The following is a 27,014-nucleotide window of genomic DNA, read 5'->3' on the forward strand; positions in this document are numbered from 1 at the left end:
GCACATCCCAAGGTCCCTTCGCGCTATTCCATTTCCAAGTATCACTATCCTTAGCCAATGTGAAGGCAGTCAGCAAATAATAGGCCCCAGGCAAAAGAAAGGGAAAGCAATGAGAACACACTATTAACTAAGATTGACATAGGGGAAAAAAGACCAGATGTGTGCACACTCCAAGTGAACACACTCACCAGCATCTCTATCCAGTGGTCCCTCTTTACCATCCAGTGCTAAACCACTAAGTCTTCCCATTCTTCTATGGCTTTCAGATTGACCTAATGATCCCTCTGCCTGGCAGACTTCTTCTAAGGGAAATAAAAGCCAGCAAACAAAAGGATTCAAAAATAAACGCCCAGGAAATCCCTTGTGCCCAAATCAACAGAGGTAACAGGGTGGCTTCTGCAAAGGAGACAAGAGGCACACAGCATACATGCCAGCTCCTTCCCTGCCACAGGAAGTCAAGGCAGAGCACGGAAAGTCTCCTAGTACTGCAGAGATTTCCAAGAGTGGTGTAATGGAGAGAGCACAGAAATAGAAATCAGAACCAGCTAACTGGGTGGCTTTAGGCAAGTCACTAGTTTTCTCTGGACTTCTAACTCCCTATCAATAAAAATGAGGCAGTTAAAATACGCTGAAACTTGAACACACCCTCCCCCCCCCCAAAAAAAAAGATACAAAGTATTGACTCAATGCACATTAAGCCATTCTGCATAACTCTTCCGAGTACATTAGACTGAGAACTCCTGGTGGAAAAGATGATGGCGTTTCTGGTCCCTTCCATCTCTAACATTCTACGATTCTAAAAGAATTAGAAAGCATCCCGTTGCTGCTGTGAGCCTCTCCATTTCGTAGCCAATATTTTCTAAACAGAGAGCAAATCCTAAAGCCCTTAAGGATGCATTACCTTCTTCAAACTAAGTACTAACCGCCTGTATCAATATCTTTGTCATTTCCCACCCTCAACAATCAAGCTAACACTGGAGGCCACAACTCAGAAACCAGTCTCCTAACAGCCCTATAAATTTTCTTTTCTACCTCAGGATACTAAGGAGTTTACTCCGCATCCTACGAACGTAGGATGCAATGGGTAAAGCACAGGCGGGATCTGCCTGGTGTCTCTCTCCAGACTTAATAACATGCTGCACAAAACTGAGACAGAGCATCACACTACCAAACTCCGCGGACTTCTCAAGACTGCTCGAGTAACTGATTGAACCCACAAGCTAAGCCACATCCCCTTTCGGGCTCGCTCTCTCTCCAGGAGTTGGCTGGCTTTTCAGTCTGTTCTCCACATGCCGTTCCCCCTTTCCTCATCCCAGTGTAAACCAAAAGGCGCCCTTCTTCTCCGGAGCTTTCCCACCACCAGCTTCCCTCGCTCTCAGCTCGGCCCAACAGCTCTCCTCTGGACAAATCGACCCAAGAACCCTCAACTTCTCAACAAACTGAGCACAGGCTTAAGAAATGGACTGCATCCCGATCCTGTTCAATCCCAACTCCAAAAGGAAAAAAAAAAAAATCCCACTCCCTCGCGCTGCCTCCGGGGCCCCTCCAGCCCCTGCACCCGGCCCCAAGCCCACTCTCCAGCCAGGCCCACCCGGCGCCCGGAGGCCCGAGCCCGCCGCGGCCCTCCGTAACCGGGCGCCCGTCCCGCGCGGTCACCTGCATCCCGCCGTCGGCCGCCTCCTCTGTGCGTGGCCGCTTGCTCAGGCCGGGCTCGGGTCCGTCTGCCCCCGCTCCGGGCACCGGCAACTCCACCTCCGACTCCCGCTTCATGCCCCGGGCGGCAGCGCCGGGCCCGAGCTGAGGCGGCTGCTGCTGCGCCTGGCCGCCTTCCGCCATCCGCCCGCGCCCCCTTCGCCACCGGGAGCCGGGCGACCCGCGACAGGCCACCTCCCCCTGGGCCTCGGTGCCGACAGTCGCGACAGGCGGGCGCGCGCCGGCCCCGCCCCCCGCGTGCGTGTGTGCGTGCGCGTCGGTCCGGAGCCCGGCTTCGGCTTCGGCTTCACTACCGCTCCGACTCAGGTTATGGCTCCGGCTTCGGCTTCGGCCCCGGCTCCGGCTTCTGCTCCGGCTTCGCGCCGGCCGCTCGCTCGCTCTCTCACTCGCACGCGCGTGCGCCGATCCCTCGGTCCCTTGGTCCTTCAGTCCCGCGCTCCCTCACCACTCGCCAGCCGTGCGGGGAAGGGGACGGCCTGGGCTCCCAGCTTGGGGAGGGCTGTTTATTTGGGAGGAGGAGGAGCGCGAGGCCGCAGCGAGCTGACTGGTCGGGATCCTCCGTCCCGCCACTGTGGCAGCGCCGGGAAGGCGGGGAGAGAGAAAGGAGAGAAGGAGGGAGGAACCTGGATGTGTGGGACTCGGGCCGCCCGCGCGAGAGGAGGCTGTAGTGAGGGGGCGTGGCTACGCCCCTCGGCAATCTCCGTCGCCTCCGCGCGGGCCGCCCGCGGGAGGCCGGGAAGGACTCGGAAAAGCTCGGGAAGCTCGGGGATGCTCTGGGAAGCATGGAGAGAGAAGGGGCCGCCTCTTTTAAGGCGGTGGCCGGGGGGCGGAGCTTGAAGGGCAGGAGTTCGGGGGAGCAACTTGGACTAGTTGCACTAGTGAGAAGTGATGACCTGATCTCTCTCATCTGGCTTCCTGGGATTTAGGGAAGCAGAGGGGCGCTCTGCGAGAGGAAGGTCCCTTTGCCTCCTTCCTCTCCAGCCCAAGACCTGGGAAGTCCAGGAGTGATGGCTCCCATATAAACTTTTCTGAGAAATGGTGCTATGAAGCGAATAATTGCATCTCTAATGATGTCAATATTTCTGATGTTGCCAGGCATGGCGGTGGTGCACACCTTTAGTCCTAGGAAGTAGGAAGCAAAGACAGGAGTATCTCTGAGTTCGAAGCCAACCTGGTCTATCTGCATAGTGAGTTCCAGGATAGCCCTACACAGAAAAACTGTCTCTAATAATAGTAATAAATAACGCCTGGTGTTTTTTTAAGAGCTTTACGTTTACATAGGGCATTTACGGAACCATTTTGAGCCTGACAGTAGAAAACATGGTTTTAATCCAATGGATGGACCTGAATTTGTTCAAGTCCTGAAGCAGAAATATGTGGCCAGTCAAGATGGCAATCTCTTGGTTTTACTCCTTGCTGCCTGAATAGCCCTTCCTAGCTTATCAGCTTTGTGCAGTTAGGTCTGTCCGGTAGGTTTTCTCCACCTGATTGTAAATAGAAACTGCTTCTGCCTCTCAGGGTTCCATACTGTGACATGGAAAGGGATATTGTGCAATAACCTAGCTTCTAGCCTTACCCTTGCTTGCTACTTTAAACAAGTGAGTTTTTCTCTTTGGATCCCAACTGCAGTATCTGAAATAATCCTTTGGATCAGTGGTTCCCAGCCAAGAAAAAGTTTCAGACCCTTTCAGCATCTCCCACTTCCGTATTTGTCATATGGTAAATTTTGTTCTTCACAAATGGAGACTATACTGGCATTTACTGAATAGAAGCTTTGAATGTTATTCAGAACTCTACAGTGCAGAGAACAATCCCTGCAAGAGAGACTTGTCCAAACCAGAATGCCAATAGTTCAGAGATTGAGAAACCCCAGGTCAGGTGATGTCTAAGGTTACTTGCAACCAGTCTGTGACTTGACCTTTGAACTTGAGTTAAGCACCTAAAAATGGACAGAGGGATGAAGATCTCTGCTTCAGAGCCAGACGAGTCCCAGGGAGGCTTGACCACTCCTGCCCATGTAATGCCGGACCACTGGTGGTTAAGAGAGGGAATAGAAGGGCTTGCAGGCTAGTTGGAAAAGACTGCACAACTTGCCTTGGAGCTGGGTTTTCCTACTGAGTATTTGTATGTTTGTAGGTTGCAATAGCTTAGCCATTTACAAGCCTTGACACCTTATGGGAGGGAGTTAATTAACGGCTCTTGTCCCTCAGCTTAGCTCTGACACCTAAAATTAGCATAATAATACTATTTTTAAAATAATTATTATGAAGATCAAGTGAGTTATCAACATTAAGAACTTTGATCATGTTATGACTTGAATCGAAAAAGTCCCCCAGAGGCTCATACGGTAACAGCTGACAGACTTAGGGCAAGTGTTTGGATCCTGAGAACTTAATTGCTGAGCCCAGTCACATTAGTGCACTGACTGATTCATGATTGGAGGATGGTAAAAAAAAAAAAAAAAAAAAAAAAAACCTGGAAGGTGAGGACAGATGGGAGGAAGCGGGCTGCTAGGGGCTTGGTCTGAAAGTGTCTCTCTAGTCCCCAGCCTCTTCCTCCATCTGCCACTTCCAGTCTACCTGGAGGTGAGTTTGCCCCACCACATAATCCTTGCTGTGGTGGTGTTCATGCCTAGCCTCCTCACTCAGACTCTGGAGCCACGGAGTGACTTTGACTTGAAATCACAAACCCTTCCTCTCTTACATCGATTCCTGAGGTGCTTTGTCCTAGAGACAGAAAGACTGACCAACAGGAGCAAGATGGCCTGTCTAAGCAGGTGTCAGTTATTAACATTATTGCCATCATGAGGTTTGTTTGGTTTTTTTCTTTCTTTTTCTTTTTTTGGTTTTTCCAGACAGGGTTTCTCTGTGTAGCCCTGGCTGTCCTGGAACTCACTTTGTAGACCAGGCTGGCCTTGAACTCAGAAATCCACCTGCCTCTGCCTCCCAAGTGCTGGGATTAAAGGTGTGTGGCACCACCACCCAGCTTTTTTTTTTTTTTTTTAATTTCTGTATTTGTGTGTGCGCACCCACAGGCCTGTGTGTAGGTAGGCTTGTGAATGTAGGCATCTACACGCCACAGCACACATATGTTGGTCCGGAGACGACATTCAGGAGTTGGTTCTCTTCTTCCACTATGGGTTCCCGGGATCAAGTTCAGGTCACCAAGATTTCACAGCCAGCACCTTTACCCGCTAAGGCATCTCACTGGCTCAGTCATCATGACTTTATTCACTTTGTAAGTCACCAAATAAATGTCCTTTATCAAAGATCAAAATCAAAACCTGCCATTTTCACTGTTTGTCTTAGTCAGGGTTTTAATTCCTACACAAAACATCAGGACCAAGAAGCAAGTTGTAGAAGGATAGGGTTTATCCAGCTTACACTTCCACATTGCTGTTGATCACCAAAGGAAGTCAGGACAGGAACTCACACAGGGCAGAACTTGGAGGCAGGAGCTGATGCAGAGACCATGGAGGGATGCTGCTTACTGGCTTGCTTCTTCTGAATTTCTCAGCTTGCTTTCTTATAGAGCCCAGGAGCCCAGGGATGGCCCCACCCACAATGGACTGGGTTTCCCCCCCCCCCCCCAGATCACTAATTGAGAAAATATCTGACAGCTGGATCTCATGGAGGCATTTCCTCAAGGAAGGCTCCTCTCCGTGATAACTCCAGCTTGTGTCAAATTGACGCACAAAACCAACTAGTACATTATTGTTTTAGGGTTTTTAAGTGTTTTGTGTGCAACAAGTTATCATGATCTCTTTTTATTGGGTAGTTTGTCTTGAATAATACATTCAAGAAAGGGCACGTAATCCAACCCAGTAAACCTACCTACATCCTTTCTGTACTGACAGGATCATTGCTGGCTCATGCTTAGCCAGTATTTCTGGGTCTGACTGTGGCAGTTTGAGCAGGCAGAGCAAGAGTGAGAAAGAAGCCTGACTGAAATCTCAAGGGTGACTCTAGAACCTCTGTAACCCATTGTGCCTTCAGAGGTCCAGGGAAAGAAAAGGGTTAATCATTATTGTTGAAGTTGCTATATAAGGTAGCTTGGATGTGGCTACATAAGATTCAGGTGGGATGGGCAAAGCCTCACACGTCACCCCAGGGTGTAACCACTAATGTTAAGTCAATTATTCATTTTTACTAAGCCTTACACTCCTCCTTTGTAGGATGACAATAATAATAGTTATGGTGTTTCTTTCTGAGCATTAAACGGAAGCACTTGACAGGATGCCTAACTTAGTGACTCCTTAATAGGCAGTAATTATTTGTCATCTAATTTATACAGTGCCAGTAAGCTACTGGCCAGGAGCTCATGGGGCTGGGAATGGAAACCCAGACATTTCTTTCTGTTATTGTTTGTACCAGCAAAGTGGGAGCCCACCTGCCTACCAGCTTAATATGCAAAACTAGAGCCTCCCTTAAGTCAGGGGTCTCCTACTGGCAGTATCCTACAATGAACAGATGGAGCCTGATTCTGTCCACCCAACCATGATAGCTTGAAAGAAAATCCAGAGTCTCTGGGGCTGACCTATGGAGCAACAATAACTTTTCTTCTCAAACCTAAGCACAGAAATAGTTAAGGGTTTTGTTTTTTTAATAGTCTTTTTCCTGCTAAACTGGTATCTTTTGAACAATTATCCCTTCCCTACCTGCTTTGCTGAAATTCTGTCATCTAAACGATGTCAGATCCTTGAGAAAGAAGATTTTGGGAACAGAGCTGCTTGTCACTCAAATTCTAGCTACCTGAGTAGTACTGGCGTCCCTGAGAAGTAGAGCGTGTAGTGCAGGAGTGTTTGGATGATTTGAAACAAAGAGAAACAGGGCCATGCTTTGTAAAAAGACATAAGCGTTTATGGAGCAAAAAGAGACTAGAAAGGGCTGGAGAGAATCTCAGAAGTGAACATCACTTGCTGCTCTTGGAGAGGACCCAGGGTTCATCTTCAGCCCTCACATGGCAGCTCACAGCTGTCTGTAACTCTAATTTCAGGAAATACAACCCTTTTCTGACCTCGTAGGACAATACACATACATGGTGCACAGACATGTATGCAGACAAAAACACCTATATGAATAAAATGAAAATAAACATAAGAGGAGGAGGAGACTAGTGAATATGTCAAGCACAGCCATCAAACACAGCCATAACTGCAAAAAGACAGCTCTCTCTGCATTTCTTACAATCTGAAGCTACTTATCTGAGATAGATACATTGTGTAACAGTCTCCTCTGAATGTAAACATTTCATCCTGGAGGATCAAAACCTAGGAAGAAACAACTTCCAGGGCTCAGGAAGTTCCTGAAACTTAAAGGATTCACAATGCCCCCTCCTCCAAGGCTATATAAGCAATAGGAGCTCTGGAGATAAACTGACCAGTGGAACAGCCTATAAACCCTGCCGTGAACTCCAGGGATGCAGTTTTTTGTGAGTCATCACTCATGCTAGAAGAGGTTTTTTTTCTTTGATGGGTCGGCCTTTGAGTTGTCCGAGTTGCTGACGCTAACTCCTCATCCACACTGCTGTGACTACCCTTACTTATAAACTTATAAACCTGCTGGCCCACAAGCTAGACCTGAGTGAAATTGTTTCTTTGCTCTATCATTGGTGTGCTACCTGGGGTGAATGCACATTTATTCATGTCACCCAGGAAAAGTCACAAAACAAAGCATGCAATAGTATAGAAGAAAGTAATATTGAAGAATGTTTTCAAGATGGGGAGATGGCTCCATGGGTAAAGTACCAGCTGCACTAGCTTGAGGACAAGAATTCAGATCTGAGCATGACAGTCCACCAGTAATTCCAGCACTGCAGAGGCAAAGTTGAGTTACCTGGATGTGCCTGGTCAGTGACTCTGGATTCTACTGAAACAATTTCATTCATTCTACTGGGGCTCCTGCCACAATGAATGAGGTGTGGAGTGGCTGATGAACACTCTCAAGCCTCCTCACACACACACCTACACACACACATACATTTACACATAAAAATGCTCACATACCAAACGCACATATGTATGCATGGGGAGGAGAACATTTTTATTATATTTAATTTATTATATTTATTTAATATATTATATTTAATATATTTAATATTAATACCAAAATTTTAATTTAGCTAAGTAATTTAATTAACATTAGCAATATAATAATATATTTAACACATTTGGCCTTTCTGCTAATATCAAGTGTCCTGATACTTTTTTGTTTGTTTGTTTTGTTTTTTCGAGACAGGGTTTCTCTGTGTAGCCTTGGCTGTCCTGGAACTTACTTTGTAGACCAGGCTGGCCTGGAACTCAGAAATCTGCCTGCCTCTGCCTCCCAAGTGCTGGGATTAAAGGCATGTGCCACCACACCCCGCTGTCCTGATACTTATTTTATTATCTAGTGCACCCTCTGAGGACAAAGAGGCTACATTGTAAGAGTGGTTTTGGAGAACCACCAGATCCACACAGGCCCATCTACCTGTAATTCATTGTTATTTGAGAAAAGGAAGCTCCCAGTTGGCTAAGCCACCGTGGATAGGTTTCAACATGCAGCCAGCCCAACTCAACCCTAACTGATACAATCTATAAAGGATAAAGGTTGTATCTCTCCTGGGGTTCTTTTGAGCCTTAAATAATGCATGTAAGGCAGTGAGCATGACACCTGGTTCACAGATACTTGGCGAGGAGCGTGCGGTGTGTTACGGAAGACCTTTGTACTACAGTCGCTACAGCGCTCATCCTTATTAACATGATTGTATGTGTCCAAACCAAGAGGGCTGCAGAGGGAGATGCTACTCCTCCTGTCTAGAAGACACAGAACAGTTTTCATCCAGAATGCTACATTTAACCTGTGTCTTTAAGGATGACCAATTTTCCAGGCTATGGTTGGGTTTTGTTGTTGTTGTTGTTCTGTTTTTGCTTTGTTTCTTACACTTATATGTTCATTTGGGGGACAGGGTCAAAAGACAACTTGTCAGCTACAGGTTTTGTTTTGTTTTTTGTTTTGTTTTGTTTTGTTTTAGGTTTTTTTTTTTACATTTTGTCTGTCTGGATTTTTTTGTTTTTTAAACAATTTGTTTATTTCATGTGAGTACACTGTTGCTGTCTTCAGACACACCAGAAGAGGGCATCAGATCCCATTACAGATGGTTATGAGCCACCATGTGGTTACTGGGAATTGAACCCAGAACCACCGGAAGAGCAGTCAGTGCTCTTAACCACTGAGCCATCTCTCCAGCCCTTTTTGGCTTTGCTTTTGTTTTCAGTCTGTGGGTAGGCCCAGGGCACCAAACTTAGTTTATCAGGCTTGAAGACAGTACCTTAACTCACTTAGCCAACCTGCTAGCCCCAGGCTGTGGTTTCCCGATGAAAGAGAAATAAATTCCTGTGTCTGCTTTGCCTCAGCAGGAAATCAGACGCTATCAGTTTGGCTCAGGAGCAATGGCAGCGGTCTTCAAATAAACAAAGACTATGAGAAGCAAGTAGCCTTCCTATCTGGAAGTGGGAACCAGAGCACCCATCCACAAGACGCCTAGGAGATCAAAGATCTCAGGGAAAGACAAGTCCAAACCAGTTAACCCAGTGCCTCTGCTATCAACTGTTGTTCACAAGCTGCTGCTGTTGCTTTGTAAGATCTTAGTGTACGTTAGAGCTTGACTTAGTCCCTTCTATTTTCCTGTGTCCCTCGACTTTGTCCCTTCTTGTTTCCTGTGTCCCTAGCACCTAGCAGGGACAAAGTCGCTTCTTCTTCGTTTGTTTGTTTGTTTGTTTGTTTGAGACAGGGTTTCTCTGTGTACCCCTGGCTGTGTGAGCGGAGTTGGAGCGATCAGGGCCGGAGCAAGAGGGAGAAGGGAAGTGGGGGGGGGGGGGATATTAAAAAGGACAGGTATGCTCAGTGAGTATTCCAATAGCTTGAACCCACAAGCTAAGCCACATCACCTTTCAGGCTAGTAGTTGGCTGGCTTTTCAGTCTGTCCTCCGCATGCCACACCTCGAGTCTAAGATACCCCCCACCCCCGCCGCCGCCGCCCAAGAACAGATGGAGACCCCCAGCAGAGCAGCTGCCCCTAGACTGCAGCCCCAACAGTAACTTTAAACAGAGTTCTCCGAGCCTAGTCCACCCTATCCCCAAAACCGACTATTTTTCAAATCAGAGACAGAAGGGACTCTGTACATATAAATCGAAGAAACTGCTGCTTTCTAAGCCAAAGCTTTCCGTTTAAAAAAAAAAGGGGGGGGGGGGAGGGAAGGGAAGGGAAGGGAAGGGAAGGGAAGGGAAGGGAAGGGAAGGGAAGGGAAGGGAAGGGAAGGGAAGGGAAGGGAGAGAAGAATTCCCTTGGTAATTCAGAGGCTAGAGGAAATGGAAACAACTCCCGCATGTGGCTGGCAGATCCCAGAGCAGATACAGAGTCTAATCAGAAACTGAGTTCAGGGGACAAAAAAAAAGAAAAGAAAAAAAGGCCAAGAGATGCTTAAGCCTCCTTAGAACAGTAAAAGCAGCCATTGGAACACAAGCCCTGCTATTGACTCTGACCTTGCTTCCCTAAGTCCTCTGTGCCTGTGGCATTATTGAACCTGGGTTTTTCCTATAGGCCGGGACCTTGCCAGCCCTTTCGCCCTTCACATAATGTGTTTGTCTGGCTTCTATTTCTGTAGTTTGATGCAGGATGATAGCAGGGTATTGAGCTGTTGTCTTTCATTTAGTGCAGTCTCCGCCCTCACCCTGCCCCCTGCCCCTACCCTGCTCTTAAGTCATGTTTTCATTGTCTGATTTGTGCCTGGCCCTCCGTTTTTATTGCTTCCTCACAGAATGGAGGGAAGCCTTATTTTATTCCCTTTTCCAGGCACAGCTATACATAGCCTCATGGACCCGTCCCTCCTGAAGAGAATTACGGGGTTTCAATACTGGCAATGACCTCAGAAGGGGAGGGCAGGGAAGCTTGGATATTCACCGAGCCTTGCATGGATAGCAGCCCTGAACTAGTTTTGTGCTAGGTTTTGTTGCCGCCTTCCTCCTCCTCCTCCTCCTCCTCCTCCTCCTCCTCCTCCTCCTCCTCCTCCTCCTCTTCTTCTTCTTCTTCTTCTTCTTCTTCTTCTTCTTCCCCTTCCCCCCTCCTCCTTCTTCTAGCTTTTAATTCTCACAAAGGTCCATGAAGTAGGCAGCTTTATATCACCTTTTATACATGAAGAAATGGAGACCCAGAGAGATGAAGTGACCAGTTCAAGGTCGCATGGGATAATAAATGACAAAGACACTCCAGTCCCTTTGCTCCATTTCTGTCCCTTCCAGTGCAGCCCTGTCTTTGTGTGTGTAGTATGGGCAAGAATATGCAAGTGTGTGCATGAAAGTGTGGAGGTCAGAGGTAAATCTTGACTTCAATTCCTCAAACATAGTATACTAGTTTTTGTTGTTTTGTTTGTTTGTTTGTTTTTAATGAGACAGTCATATAACTATATAACCTTAGTTGGCTAGAACTTGCTACAAGGATCAGGCTTGCCCCAAACTCACTCTGCTACCAGGCCCCACCCAGACCTTGCCAAATATGCTTGCCTGTCCCATACCCATGAGTGGTAGGATTGTTAAATGTGTCCTCGTGCACAACCCATGTCTGGCTTTTGTTTGTTTGGTTGGTTGATTGGTTGGTTAGCTTTTCAAGACAGGGTTTCTCTGTGTTGCCCTGTCTGTCCTGGAACTCACTCTGTAGACCAGGCTGGCCTCAAACTCAGAAATCTACCTCAGAAATCCACCTGCCTCTGACTCCCAAGTGCTTGGATTAAAGGCATGTGCCACCACCACACCGCAGGTCCTCTGCAAACCCCTCTTGAAGGACCTTTTAGTGTGTTTTCATTTGAGCAGGTTTAAATCTTACATGGAAAGAGAGAGAGAGAGAGAGAGAGACCAAAACGGCTTAACGTATCACTTGCAGATACGGAATGTTCGTGTCTTTATCAAGCTTTGAGTTGGTGGTGTGGGCTTCTGCTCTTTTGAGCCAAGGCGTGATGTCTTTGTTGTCTTTGCCGTTCCTGCTGGCTCTGCTCAGATGTCCTCTCTGGGTTCCTGTCTGGCTGTCACTATCAATCCCATCAGCCTTCATCGAGCCGCCTATTTGATCATCTGTCCTTGATCCATGCAGGTTGCCTCAGTTGAGGGCACAAAAAAAAACAAAAACAAAACAAAAAAAAAAAAAAAAAAAAACAAACAAACAAAAAAACATGGCCTCCCCCACAGGCTCTGGGGCATCAGGACTCCAAGCTGCAGGCCCTATTATGAAGACAATTAGGATTAGGCATCTCTGCTCCTAACACCTTGTTAGAGTAGAACTGCTAAGCAGCTGCCCCCAGGACTTCAAGAAGGAAGAGGACTCCTCTGGCACACACCTGGAGTGCTGAATCTCCCTCTGGCCTCCCTGAGGCTCCACGTAGGTAGGAGGGAGGACCCAGGCATCAGAGTCCTCCTGACATTCTCACCAGCCCTGGCCCCAGTTCCCTGCAGCCCCAGCTGTGCTGGCCTCTTTTGAGTGGGATGTCAGACTGGTCCAGCTGATTCTACTCTTTTGAACCTCTGCTCCCCCCTCCCCGCACCCCCCCCTATATATAGACTTCATTCCAGAGTCATACAGGGTTGGGTTGGCCGATGAAAAGGACCAGGCGTTTCCAAAACAGAGATTTTTTTTTTCTTTCATAAATCATTTCAAAAGTGTATTTTGAGATCCAAAAGCTAGGTCCTGAATATTTTTCTTTGCATTCCCATTGTATTGACTGTGTGCACCTGTGTGATATGTATGTGTGTATTCATGTATGTACTTGTGTGTGCTTGTGTGATGGCCAGATGTTAATGTTGGAGTCCCCCTCAATCACTCTCCAACTTACTTGCTTGTTTGGTTGGTTGGTTGAGACAGGGTCCCTTACTGAACCTGGAAATCATCAATTTAGCTACCCTGCTAGGCCATCAACTGCCACCATAGGGTGCTCCTGTCTCTGCCACCCTAGATCTGGGGTTATGGGTGCATTCTACCATGCCTGACTTTTTCCTTGGTTACTGAGGATCCAAACTTAGGTCCTTACACTTACTTCCAGTCTGCATTTTTCCTACTGAACCATCTCTGCAACCATAGCAGTTTTACTGGCAAAAAGTGGGAGTGTGGGAAAGACAAACGATGCCTAGGAAAGAGAGGAAGAACTGAAGTTAGCGCTACTGTGGTAAAGGCAATTCTGGGTTTGTCCTCCTATGAATACCAGGTGACAGTCTCAGCTTGCCCTGGAGTCAGGAAGGGGATGTGTGACAACTCTGGCTGATAGAGTGTAGATAAAATGATGGAGGCCATTTCCAGATCCCCCTCCCAGCCCTTTTGCCTTCTCTCTTCCTAACCATGGTTGCTGGGGAGACCTGGATCTGAAGACAGGAACACCACAAGAGGGAGGGACCCAGGCCTTAGTCATCAAATGGAGGGAGCTCTGGATGATGGGAGTAAGCAAGACATAAGCTCTCACTTGGTTAAACTGCTGAAGTCTAACTTATAGAAATAGATGTATTTATTTTTAATCTTTACTTATTTTTAAGTGCGTATATATGTGTGTGTGTAGGTATGGGAATGTGAGTGCATGTGCCTTCAGAGGACAGAGGCACCGAATTGCTCATAGCTGAAGTTATAAGTGATTCTGCGCTGCCCAGTGTGGGTGAAGGTAAGTGAACTGGCATTCTCTGGAAGAAGAGTTAGTTCTCTCCATAGGCGAGCTGGCTCCCTAGCCCCCAAGATATATTTACTTTTATTTGCATGTATGTGTGTCTTGTCTGCGTGTATGTCTGTGCACCAGACTTGTGCAGTGCCATCAGACACCAGAAGAGAGAGTTGGAGCACTAGAACTGGAGTTACAGATAGTTGTGAGCCGCCATGTGGGTGCTGGGAATCAAACCCAGAATCCTCTGGAAAGGGGAGTGTCCTTAACCTCTGAGTCATCTTTCCAGCCCAGAAGTTTGTTTGTTCGTTTGTTTGTCTTTATTTATTTTATATATGATGAATACACTGCTGCTGTCTTCAGACACAGCGGAAGAAGGCATCGGATCCCATTACTGATGGTTGTGAGCCACCCTGTGTTTGCTGGGAATTGAACTCAGGACCTCTGGAAGAGCAGTCAGTGCTCTTAACCACTGAGCCATCTCTCCTAGAAGTTTGGGTTTTATTGTTTTATTTTATACCAGTTTACATTGTCCACCAGCAAAATATTTAAATATTGTTCTATTTACAATGCATCAAAAATGAGGAACCAGAAGTTAAATATTTTCTGTTTGTTTGTTTGTTTGTTTTTCAAAACAGGTTTCTCTGTGTAGCCCTGGCTGCCTTGGAGCTCACTTTGTAGACAAGGCAGGCTTTGAACTTAGTGATTTACCTGCCTCTGTCTCCCAAGTGGAGCACTTGGAAGATTAAAGAAGGGAGATTGTCCAAAATTCAAGGCTAGCCTGGGTATGTAATAAAACCCTATCATCAAAACAACAGAGAGGCCCGCTGCCATCGTTGTGTGACCTACCTGTAGCCCGAGTCAGCAAAGCTGAACACATGTGGGTGCTGAGGAACAACCAGAGGTGAGCAGCCTGTGCTGTCACCTGATACCATGGTGGCATCCTGGCCTGTGCTGCCATAGAGGGCTGTGTCTGGGTCTGTGACCCTGCAGCAGCAGAGATCTGTGTTGATGTCAATGGCCTATGTTACCACCCAAAGCCAGTCAGACATTCCTGGTGTGGGCTGCCTCCTGGGGCCATGTTGATGTCTAAGGGCTTTGCAGATGTCCAGGGCTGGGTACACCCCTCACCAGCTGCAGCATTTGGGAGAGTGGGCGGTGAATCTCACCTGGGCAGCACAGTAGAGCTGGCACTGGTGGCAGGGCCTCAGCTGAGCCAGCCCCAGAGGCATAAGGAAGGGAGAGCTGGCCTTGCCTCTCACCTGGGAAAAGCAGGAAAGCTGGCAGGGTGACCAACTCAGCCTCCATCCAGGCCCAGATTCAGGGGTCTGAGTCGGCCCATGCCAACATCTACCCCATCTATGAATCGCTGGAGTACATGACAGGGCCAGTCTTACAGAACCAAGGCTGAAGGATCTCCAGACACAGAGCAACAACAGGATATCGAGAGGAGTCTTGGCGAGTATTGATAGTGTTGCAGCAGCCAGAGAGGCCTTGAACCAGACTGATACCTCGTGGCAACGAATGGGCAAAGCTGTTACGGCAAAGGGGTACACTGTACAACACACCGCAGCTTCCACGGCAGGATGGGGTTTGGTTTATTTGGCTGGCTGGTCTTTTATTTTATTATTTTATTTTATTTTACTTTACTTTGGGAGTAGATTTCAAGGGTATAGGACAGATGTGAAGGGGCAGTGAGATAACTGATATTGGGGCATATGATATGGAATTCACAAGAATCAATAAAAAGTAAACAACAACAAGAAACAAACAAACAAAACCCACTCAGGAGATTTTGGAACATTGAAGGAATTCCATACATACTTCCCTTCCATACTATATCAGGAACTGTCTTAGACTTTGCCACAGAGGAGGAGAGAGGAAATCAGAACAATCCAATGTGTTATGGATAAGCAGTGGGGTTAAGTTCTTGGTAGTTAGACTGAGTATATAACCAAATAGAATAGCTAGGACCTCCAACTAAACAGACCCAACCACCAACCTGTTGGCACAGCTGGGGGACTTGCAAGCTGTCCCCAACAGAGACAGGTCCCTTACAGCAGAGCAAAAAGCTAACCAGAATTTCCCATCTCCGCTGTCACATAGACTTGAAGAAAAGAGTCAAGAAGGTGCTGTGCCTGGCCCTGTCTAGTTTCTTCTTCCAAAGTCAGAAGTCAAATAATCCACTGTTTCTGTGCACCAAAGAACAGTAGCAGCAACTGGCAGCCTCTAAGGCTCCTCGTTTCCATGGGCACTGTGATGGGCTGTCTGACATCTTCACTCAAGCCTCATGACAGGAGACGCTATGATTCTGCCTTATTCCACTGGCCCATTCTGCCTTCTATGGAGTCGGGCATGTGGTGGTTTGAATAGGTATAGTTCCCACAGACTCAGGTGTTTGAATGCTTGGCCATAGGGAATAGCACTGTTAGGAGGTGTGGTCTTGTTGGAGTAGGTGTGGCCTTGTTGGAGGAAGTGTGTCACTGTGGAGGTAGGCTTTGAGGTCATATAAAATCAAGCTCTGTACAGTGTAGAACACAGTCTCCTCCCTGGCTACCTGTATGTAGATCAAGGTGTAGAACTCTCAGCTCCTCCACCACCATATCTGCCTGCAAGCTGCCTTGCTTCCCAAGGTGACGATAATGGACTAAGCCTCTGAAACTGTAAGCCAACCCCAATGAAATGTTGTTCTTTACAAGAGTTGCTTCAGTCATGATGTTCCTTCATAGCAATAAAACGGAAACCAAAGCCAGGCGTGGTGACGCACGCCTTTAATCCCAGCACTTGGGAAGCAGAGGCAGGTGGATTTCTGAGTTCGAGGCCAGCCTGGTCTACAGAGTGAGTTCCAGGCCAGCCAGGGCTACACAGAGAAACCCTGTCTCAAAAAAAACAAACAAACAAACAAACAAAAAAAAAAAAACAGAAACTGAGGCAGGGTGTTTAGTTCTTCTGAGGGGACGAGTTTACACACTTTTCTCCTGGACGGGTTGAGGAATAAAGATGTGGCTTGCTTCTCTCAATAACTGGAAGGCCAAGGAGACACAACAGCTGGTCTTGTGACACACACACACCCCCTCTAGCCCTCCTGTGAAGTCCCCTGCTGTTCTGTAGGCAATACCCACATGCTCCACACATGTCATTTGCTGCCATAATCTGGCAAAGCTGTGACTGCAAGGGCTGCTGGGGATGTGTGCTGGGGTTTACCATGCTGGCAGCCATGCTGGACCACATGTAGGAGGAGTCCTGTATGAAGTTCCCAGCTCCCTCCCTCCACGCTTAGGACCACTGTGAGGAGTTTCTGGGTGTGTAAATGGCTCATAGTGGAAATGGTTTCTCCTTCCTCCTCTCCCTTCCACCTTCCTGCCCCACGGCTCTACCTCCAAATAAACCACAGCCGCCATCTTGTTGACTCCGGGACAGTTTTAAAGAAACCTAGCTCAACAAGGAAGGATGCTTCCTAGCTCCTGACAAAAGGAAGAAAAAAGTGGAGTGTTGGAGGTTCCTCTGAAAACTAAAAACAGAATTACTACAGAGCCCAGCTAATATGGCTCCTGAGCATATTCCAAAAGGGCTCCGTATCCTCCCACAGAGACACTTACACAGCCATGTCTATTGATGCCCTACTCACAGTCGCAAAGATGCAGAAGCAGCCCAGATGTCATCAATAGACGAGGGGGCGATGAAGTGCAGCACAGTCACCCTGAGAAATCGCGTTCCTCTGCGAGGAAATGAAGCTATGGAATCGAAAACAGAATAGTCAACAACTGGAAAAACTATGGTATGTGAAGTGACTGAGGCTCAGAAAAATAGACACTGGATATTCTTCTGTATTCAGACCTTGCTTCTCAATTTAAGTGTGTGTCTTTGACTGTGGGTAGATGTCAAGAAACTAGAAAGGGGCCCAGGAGACAGGAACAAGAGGTCTTAAGAGGTGGGTGTCGAGCCGGCGATTAACAGATGACATACAAGTAGGAAGGAGAATATTGGGGGAGTGGATTTCAAGTGGGGAAGAGGGAATGGGAAGATGGGAGAGGAACGGGGATGGGCGGAGTCAACCCAAACTAAGTGTAATTATGTATAAAAATGCCACAGGGAAACCTACTGTTCTGAATGCTGACTGAAAACACAAGAAACAGTATGTCAGGTACGTGTCCCCCTGTTTTAGTGAATTAATTTTATGTGTCTGAGTGTCTTGCCAGCTTGCAAGTACGTGTGCCATGTTCACACAATGACTGCAGAGGCAGAGGAGGGCGTCAGATCTCTTTGTGTATGTGTCTCTGTGTCTGTGTGCTAGGAACTCAATCCAGGACCTCTGAAAGAGCAGCTGGTTCTCTTACCTCCTGAGCCATCTCCCCAGTCTCATGCCTGTCTCTACCCACCCCACCTCATACGCAGGGGTTCTCTGGGTAGCCCTGGCTGTCCTGGAACTCACTCTGTAGACCAGTCTGGCCTCAAACTCAGAAATCTGCCTGCCTCTGCCTCCTGAGTGCTAGGATCAAAGGTGTGTGCCACCTCTGACAGGCTCCCATCTCTCTTAAGAAAGAAAAGCCAGGCGTGGTGGCGCACGCCTTTAATCCCAGCACTCGGGAGGCAGAGGCAGGCAGATTTCTGAGTTCAAGGCCAGCCTGGTCTACAGAGTGAATTCCAGGACAGCCAGGGATACACAGAGAAACCCTGTCTCAAGAAACCAAAAAAACCAAAAAAAAAAAAAAAAAAAAAAAAAAAAAAAAAAAAGAAAAGAAAAAGAAAAAGAAAAAGAAATCCTGCCTCTTAAACTGAATGGATCAATCTGGAAGACACTGTGTTGAGTGAAGCAAGTCCAGCACGGGGAGACTAGGAGCATTCAGAATCTAAAAATTGGGACTAGCAGAGTGCAAAATGCTGGCTTCTAGGGGGCCGAGCAGGTGGACCAGAGGTTGGTCTCAGGGCTGAGAGTTTGAGGTAGATTGGAGGAGTGAGTCTAGAGATCTTCTGAACAGCATCGTGTGGTTAAACTGTCTCAGACACTTGAAAATTGCTCACAAAACAGATTTTAAGTGTTCATCACACACACACACACACACACACACACAAGTAGTAGAGGAATATATGTTAATTAGCTTGATCTAATCATTTTCCAATATACACACATCAAAACACCATACTGTATACCATACGTATGTATAATTTTATCTGTTCATTTAAAAAATAAATATAAACTTTTTAAAAACTCATTTTATTCAACAGGGCAGGAACTCTTCTGTCTGGTTGGCCATGTGCTCTTGACCCTGATCTTTGTAACTAAGGAGCGTCTGATTCCAGTCCACTCTGGACACTCTTGAGAAAACATCTGGCTCCCTGTCAAACCACTGTGACCTCGTAGCCATTCGTGCTGGTGCCAGCCATCCTTGCCTTAAACATCTTGCGTCCCTTCTTTCTTCCCTTCGTATCCTTTCAGCCGACGTCCAGTGGGTGCTCACTGGAAACCTGACCATGAAGAAGAAAGAGGCCCTGCTCTCAGGAGAGTGGTAACAGAGACGTGAAATCCAGGCGAGGACTACTCAGAGCTAGGATGGGCTGGAAGACAGGAGGAAATTGACCGGTTTTTGATGGGAAGCCCTTAGAAGGATTCTTTGTGAGCACCACCTTTAAGATAAAGCAGAATACAAGCCAGTGTTCACTATTGTAAAACAGAGAGGAGGAAACAGTCCACAAAGAGAAAACCCCACGCTGGAAGGCTCAGGGAGGTACCTGGAGCTTTTACAGGAGACGGAACCACTCTTCCTTGTCCCTCTTTTAGGAAAATGCTGAACACATAAAGGTATGCAGAGAAATGCAGACTGAAGGGTTTCTTGAGAGAATGCACAGTATACAATCTTTGTTATTAACACACCTCCCATGCCTCCTTGGGCTGGAGAGGTGGCTCAGGGGTTAAGAGCACTGACTGCCCTTCTGGAGGTCCTGAGTTCAATTCCCAGCAACCACAGGGTTGGTGGCTCACAACCATATGTAATGGGATCCGATGCCTTCTTCTGGTGTGTCTGAAGACAGCTACAGTGTAGTCATATTAAAAAACAAAAACAAATCCATGCCTCCTCTCTGTACAGCAAAGGCCAGACGGAGGAAAGGCCATCCGGCGGCGTACATATAACACATGAAGGAAACTGGGTGACAACAGCCAATTCTCATCTACAAAGCTGGATTTGTGTGTGCATGAAATCTCCAGATACTGAAGTGTTAGCATTACACAAGGAATGTGAGAAAGATGTTACAATTAGTTAAGTACTTTGAAGGGTTAAGTGTGCCCTCCAGTTAGTTTGTTTTCTGTTGCTTCCATCAAAATAAGTGCTGGATCAAAATAAAGAAAAGACGATTGTTTCCCTCGTGATTTGGAATTTCTAACATTTATTTGGGTTGTTTTTTGTTTTTTGTTTTTTGTTTTGGCGTGGGGTTGTGGGGTAGAGGTGCGGGAGCATGTGTCGTGATCAGAGGACAGCTTGTGGAAGTCTGCTCCTTCCTCCCACCCAGAGGGCTCTGGAATTGAACTCGGGCTCTGAGCCTTGGCGGCAAGCACATTTTCCCCCTGAGCCATCTGGCAAGCCTGCATCTCACAGTTTGTAAAGAAGCTGAAACATAAGATCTCTTGTGAGCACACGGTGGCAGATGCCATCACAATGGCGAGGGATCGCCCGGCAAGATGGCAGCCACTCATCTTGCCCCTTTAATTACCACCACTCATGAAGATGCTGGCATGAATGCCATCCTGGGGCAGCACCTGCAATGAACCTTCCATAAAGGGTTCACCACCTCACACTGCTGCCCTGGGGACCTGGCTACCAGCACATAAACCCTTCGGGGACAGACCGCATCTAAACCACATCCAACCCACAGACCTCGTTTTACAGTAGCACTCTCAGCATCTGCCTTAGTTACTTTTGGGTTGCCGTGATAAAATGCTCCAACAGAGACATCTTAGGAAAGGAAAAAGCTTATCCTAGCTTATGAGTCCATCACAGCAGGGAAGGCACGCGATGGTCAGGAAAAGCATGGCGGGGGTGGGGAGCAGAAGCAAGCTGACCAAGCTTTCTTCCTCACACAGGAAGCAGAGTCCCTCAAGTCCATCCCCAGGGACACCCTGCCTTTAGCAAACCCCACCTCCTAAAAGTCCCATAACCTTCCCAAAAAATGACCACCGTCTGTGGACCTAGTATTCAAATACATGAGCCTAAGAAGAGCACTTCTCACTCAAAGCACCACAGGATGTCACATAATTAGTGGGAGGCCGTAGCTGCTGAACATTATTTGGTAAATGAAAGAATGAATGAATAATTTTTTTTAAAAAAAAAGGAACATATCTCACTCACTAGAATGAGTCTCACTAGCTCATCTCAATAGCATTTAAGACTTAAATCAGCACCATTTGGCCAAGTTTGGGGTTCCAATGGCACAGAGCATGGGCTTTGTTGCAAGGTTCAGTGTTTTCTTCATGATGCCACTGTCTCATATGACTTGAGTGGCCCAGGGTGGGGTGGGGGGGGGAGGGACCGGGTTCTGATCAGGAGATCAAATGTCTCCAAAACTGACTAATTTCCCCAGGAGGCTCAGCTGGATCAAGCTGTAATGAGACAGACTTGCCTTGGCTAAGTGTTACACTGTTGGCGCCGCTAGAACTGTAGACGATGTACCCAGGAAACTGTCTGTCACCAAGGGACTAAAATCTAGCATGTAGCTTTAATTAGCGGAGGAGGAAACTGACTGACAGGAGACCTTCCTAAGGTCTTCTGACTCTTGGACCTGTGTAGGTTCTCTTTCTCCATCTCTCAGTGGGAGTCCCATGAGCACATCTCTAGCCATTTATAAAGCAGAGACTGATCTTTGTAAAAGGCATAAATAAACTGGGCATGGTGGCACACGCCTTTAATCCCAGCACTTGGGAGGCAGAGGCAGGCAGATTTCTGAGTTCGAGGCCAGCCTGGTCTACAAAGTAAGTTCCAGGACAGCCAGGGCTATACAGAGAAACCCTGTCTCAAAAAAAAAAACAAAACAAAACAAAACAAAAAAAGAGGCATATATATATTCTCCTGTGTGTGTGTGTATCACAAAGTTTCCCAGATGGGAACAGTGAAGCCTGGCTGTAGGGTCAGTTGTCTTCTTTCATCTTTATATTATATGGGTTTGGGGCCTCTAACTCAGGTTGCCTGACCTATGCGGAAGTATGTCTAACAACTGAGCCATCACTAGCCTTTAGGCTGTAGACTCTGTACTAACACCAGACCTAAGGCCCTGAAAGGGTTTCTCTAGAAACAGAATTTGAACACAAATATGGTCATCCTTGGTGTCCCTAGTTCTCTGACTCTACAGGGACATGCTTTTGAGCCCCTTACACAGAAGACAATGTGACAGCGTCTTGTATAATGCTGGCTGGCAACCCTTCTGCTTTAGAATCCTGGAATTTAAGGCATGCACCACCCTGTCCAACTCCTCCCATACACTTCCAGTCTTCTCTGCTAACCAGCACTGCCTAGTGCCAAGTAAATGATGTGTACATGGCTGTTATGCTGGGTTATTTAGGGAGGCAGCGGCAGGGGTGGGGGTGGGGTGCATACGTGTTCATGCAATCTTTAATTCAGATATTTTAAATTAATGGTTGGCTAAATCCGCAGATGAAGAGAACTAGGAAGGAAGGGAGAACTATCCTACTGTTCTCTACCAAGGATCCCAGAGGGTGTCTATGGGATGTGAGTTGGGTGTGTGTGTGTGGGGGGGGGGCTATCTTCTCTATGTGAGAAACATCTATAAGACCTAGCATAGGGCTTCCGGTGCCCACCATGAGCCAGGCACTGGTCTGAGCAATGGCTCTCAGAGTATTGTCCAGGTCCCGGGAAGAGTTTTTAAGACTTTTTCTGGGGGTTGTTGAGATGAAAGTTTGTTTGTTTGTTTGTTTGTTAGAGCAATGCCAGACTTTGCCAGTCTTTTGCATCTTTGTCTCCTGAGTCACAGCAGAACTTCTGAAAGCCACAAGACACTTGATAGCTAAGAGGGAGTTGACAAAACAGACCACAGACTGTGTGTCTGTGAGCCTCTGCTTCCCAAGAGTGCATTTTGTTTTATTTTGGTTTTGCTTTTTTTTTTTTTTTTTTAGCTCTTAAGGATTTTCAAATTATTATTTCATTATTTTATGTGTATGGATGGGTTGTTTGTTTGTTTGTTTGTTTGTTTGTTTGAGATAAGGTTTCTCTGGGTAGCCATGGCTGTCCTGGAACTCACTCTGTAGACCAGGCTGGCCCCGAACTCAGAAATCTGCCTGCCTCTGCCTCCCAAATGCTGGAATTAAAGACGTGCGCCACCACCACTGCCTGGCTTGTGTATAGATGTGTTTGTCTGCGTGTATTTCTGCACCACATGTATGCCTGGTACCCTGAGAAGCCAGAAGAGGCCATCAGATCCTCTGGAACTGGAGTTACAGATTGTCAGGAGTCACCACGTGGGTGCTGAGAAACGAACTCAGGTCCTCTGCAAGAGCAGCCAGGGCTTTTAACTGCGGAGTCAACTCTTCAGCCCTCCTACTAATGATTTTCGTTACATTCATTTACTTTGTGTATGTATATACATTATGGCTTTGGGCACACGTGTGTCACAGCGTGTATGGAAATCAGAGGACGATTTGAGGAAGTTGGTTCTCTCCTTCCACCACGTGAGTCCCAGGAACGAAGTTCTTGTCCGGCTTGGCCGGAAGTGCTTAGTTGGTTCTCTCCTTTCACCATGCGGGTCCCAGGAGCGTCGCTCTTGTTGTCGGGCTTGGCCGGAAGTGCCTTTACTTGCTGAGCATCTCACTGGCTTTCAGAAAACACTATTTATTTATTTTTAAGATAAGGCTCCATTCACTTTAACTTACTCCCCCAGCCTCCTGACTGCAGGGATTACAAGTGAGAGCCTCAGGCTCAGCTGGCTTTATTTCCAAACCCTGGTAAATAGCCACAGATAAGAACCCCCGTAATGAATTCTTTATAGCTTTCGATCAGGTTTAAGAACATAATGTGTTTTGGGCGGCTAAAACTTTGAGATCCTTGTTATTGTAGATGCTGTAAGAAGTTAAGAAGAAGCATGAGAAGATGGAGAAGAGAAAGAGAAGGGCTGCAGGGGCCGTGTAAGACAGAGGAGAAGCTGCGTACAGTATTAAATAAGGATCTACCTATCTATCTATATATTGAATAAGACCATAGAGATGGTTCAGTGGTTAAGAGCACAGGCTGCTCTTCCTAAGGACCTGAGTTCGATTCCCAGCACCCACATCGGGTGGCTTAGAACTGCCTGTAACCCCAACTCCAAGGGGATCTGACATCTTGGACCTCTCTGGGTGCTTGCATTCAGGTGCATATACCCACACACATACACAGAATAAAAATAATAGAAGTAAATCTCTAGGAAAAGAAATTATGGGCTGTTGAGATGGCTCAGTGGTTAAGAGCGCCGACTGCTCTTCCAAAGGTCCTGAGTTCAAATCCCAGCAACCACATGGTGGCTCACAACCATCTGTAACGAAATCGAAATCCGATGCCCTCTTCTGGAGTGTCTGAAGACAGCTACAGTGTACTTACATATAATAAATAAATAAATAAATAAATAAATAAATAAATAAATAAATAAATAAATATTAAAAAAAGAAAAAAGAAATTATAAGCCATGAAGGTGGCACATACCTTTAGTTGTGGCACTTGGGTGGCAGAGGCAGGTGGATATCTGAGTTTGAGGCCAGCCTGGTCTAGGTTAAGTTTCAAACCCTGGGTGAGGTGCTTATTTAATGTATCAAAGTGGAGCTGGTTGCCAAGTTCTCTCAGAATTTTTTAGTCCCTACCTGTTACAGGTTAAGGGTATGGCGGGGATAGCCTTTGCTCTCCCTCAAACTCTTCAGCTCAGAGACTGGGCTATCCTTCTCTCAGAGGCTCTCTTTGCACCCTTGCCCTCTTGGATGCTGCACCTAGTTTCCATCTCCCCCCTGTCTCTCCCCCTCCCTCTCCTCACACGGCCCAGGGTCATGTCCACTGTATTCTCTCCCAGATGTCCCTGCCTCTAATTATGTTCTCCCTTTTATCTACAGTAAACTTTCACCTCCACCATACCTACGAGTAGTTATGGCCTTCCTTTTTACTTTTATTTTTTTCAGTCTCCAGAGTGAGTTCCAGGTTAGTCAGCATTACACAGAGAAACTCCCACGTGGAAAAAAAAACGATAAAAAAGTAAGCATAAATCAAATATCTGATATTTCTGAGTTGCTACTTAAAATTCTTTCTATGCCCTATAAGTATTTATATGTCAGTTAAACTTAAAATGAAATAAAACAGAAGAAAAAAGTTAAAATGTTCTCATTCGTCCTAAATTATCATGTTTTATTGTGATTTATGTAAAAATGTATAAGAATATATCATTTAAAGAAATGAGAAAGAAAAGTTCTTCCAACTCTCTGAAATTCTACTTAGAATTTCATCTTCCGCTTCTACAAAAACAATCTCTGTTCTGACTCTTTTAAAGGACGTTCCTCTCCTCGCGCGGCTCTGGGAGTGGAAATGGGGTCCTCCCATCTGCTAACGCCAAGCCAAGCTGCTGCCCTCCGTTCAATGCTCCAGTTCGCTTCCCCCTACACCGTGTGGTGGCTTTACCATCTACAAGAGTCTCCAGAAGTGACACACTTCTTTTTTAGTTCTGGAAAACCAAGAAGCCATCTGCACCTGTGATGAGAGTGTGGCAACTCGGGTACAACAAATAAATGAAGTCACCTAGCAGAGTAGGCACGGCTACAAGCTGGCTCAGCTGCTCTGGACCTGCTTCCAGGAATGTCCAAAGGACGGGGCAGCTGGAGAGCAAGGCACCGACCGCGCTCTTGGATGAATACGGAAGTTCCTGTTTCGCTGACTTGTTTGCTTTGCTTCCTAGCTCAGTGCCTACCTATCTCCGGGCTGCAAGGTAGGACAGAGCTGAAGTGTGCTGACTTAGGCAGAAGAGGGCCTCCAGGAGCTCCTGCCCCAGGCTAGCTGGACCAGGATGGGCCAGTATGCTCTTCTGCCCAGTGTCTTCTTCCTCAAGCTAGGATCCTGAGATAACAACCAAACCCGAGTCCACCTGTAGACGCACAGACCTCTGGATTAGGTGGATAGCTTGTCTGCTCTGGACAACCAGGCAAAACTGTCATTCTTGAGCCACAGCTCTGTAGTGTCTTTGTCCAAACATTTTGCAAATGATTTTTCTCAGACCTTAAAAGGCATAGTGCAGTGCTATTCCGGAGTGTCGGTGTTATCTGGTGTCTGACGTGAGCTTGTTTCAGTTTTCCGTTTTTCTCTCTGGTTGCTTATAGAACCCTCCTCCTCTTCTTTCTCCTCCTCTTCCTCCTCCTTCCCTTCCTCCTCTTTTTCCTTCTGTGCCTTCTCCCCTCCTCCTCACTCCTCATCTCCCTCCCTCTTCATTCCTCAGGCCTTCATGTGAACTAGTTTTTACCCATCATGCTCAGCCCTCATTGGACTCCAGTTTGCAGGGTTTTGTATTGTTCTATTTTTCTGTTTGTTTGTTTGTTTGTTTGTTTGTTTGTTTAACCAATGGTCCTCTCAGGTCTTCTGCTCACTTCTAGAATGCCGATGACCTACTATCATGTCACTTCAGCTGGACTCCACTTCCTCTCCTCCCCTACTTGCAGTCTCTGGCTTTTTCACTCCTTTCCCACTCAGTTTGATCTTCCTTTAAAGTGATCAGGCCTGCCTCCCTCCTTTGCTCTCTCTCTCTCTCTCTATTTTTTTTTTTGGAAGTAGGGTCTTGACCTTGAATTCTTGATCTTCCTGCTCATATCCTGTACTTTTGGAATTACAGAGCTGTACCCCACACCCTGCTCAGATCTTTACTTTTTTCAGAGGCAGGGGAACACAGCAGGTTTCACTGTGTAGCCCTGGTTAGCCAGGAATTCAACATGTGGCTCAGACTGGCTTTGAACATATAGAGATCTGCCCACCTCCGCCTTCTGTGTGCTGGGACTAAAGACAAAAGCTTTGTGCACACACACACAAACACACAGGCACACACACTTAGCCTCACACTCACTCACACACACAATCTCTTTCACATACACACACTTTCACACACACACACACTTTGTCTCACATACATACACACACATACTCTCTTTCCCCTACACACTTTCTCACACAATATATACACATACATGCTCTCTCTCACACACACACATACTTTCTTACACACACACATACTTTCTTACACACACACATATATACACACATACTCTCTCTCTCTCTCTCTGTCTCTCTCTCTCTCTCTCTCTCACACACACACACACACACACACACACACACCCCTCCCAGTACCTCATCCGTTTCTTCCAGGTTGCCTATTGTTTTTTGTTCTGGTCTCTCTTTGGCTCTCATGTTTCCCCAGGCTGTGAGGTGTTCCCTGATTCTCTCCTCAGGGCAATGCCTAGAGGCCTTCTGGCAGCTCTGAGCACACATGGGCTGTCCACTTAGAGCTTTACCACAGGGTGGTCTGGGTGGCTGGCTGTTTGCTGGGAACCAGAGTAAGCCAGCATTTTTTATGTGTTTTCATTAAGCTGGCCACCCTCCACTGCCCTCCCTACAGTGGGGAGGTCACCCTGAGTAACGGC

At 46.9% G+C, this 27,014-nt stretch overlaps 1 protein-coding gene and 1 long non-coding RNA gene across 24 annotated transcripts in view; one reads left to right on the top strand and one right to left on the bottom strand.

Annotated features, from left to right (window-relative positions):
• Positions 1 to 3,727, bottom strand: part of Rbfox2 (RNA binding protein, fox-1 homolog (C. elegans) 2) — a 229,445-nt gene extending 225,718 nt beyond the window's left edge. For 18 of the 21 annotated variants that reach the window (XR_003951446.1, XR_001781584.2, XR_384057.3 and 15 more), the window contains exon 1: positions 1,657 to 3,727. Coding sequence is in view for 18 of the 21 variants with exons in the window: in XM_030248832.1 (XP_030104692.1) it covers positions 1,657 to 1,836 (180 nt within the window). In the remaining 3 variants the exon portion in view is untranslated. The remainder of the gene's footprint in view (positions 1 to 1,656) is intronic. The other 3 variants (NM_175387.3, NM_001110827.2, NM_053104.6) reach the window with 1 other exon arrangement.
• A 5,179-nt stretch (positions 3,728 to 8,906) lies between these two features.
• Gm41352 lies at positions 8,907 to 18,854 on the top strand. 3 transcript variants are annotated; one of them, XR_875443.3, is made up of 6 exons: positions 8,907 to 9,342; positions 13,286 to 13,384; positions 14,017 to 14,282; positions 17,009 to 17,156; positions 17,471 to 17,522; positions 18,605 to 18,854. It is a non-coding gene; the product is annotated as a predicted gene, 41352 (long non-coding RNA). The 3 variants fall into 3 exon arrangements; XR_875444.3 differs by having other exon boundaries at positions 8,907 to 9,329; XR_875445.3 differs by lacking the exon at positions 14,017 to 14,282.
• Positions 18,855 to 27,014: the final 8,160 nt, after the last annotated feature.

The sequence above is a fragment of the Mus musculus genome, chromosome 15, assembly GCF_000001635.26.
Source record: "Mus musculus strain C57BL/6J chromosome 15, GRCm38.p6 C57BL/6J".
Lineage (NCBI taxonomy): Eukaryota > Metazoa > Chordata > Mammalia > Rodentia > Muridae > Mus > Mus musculus.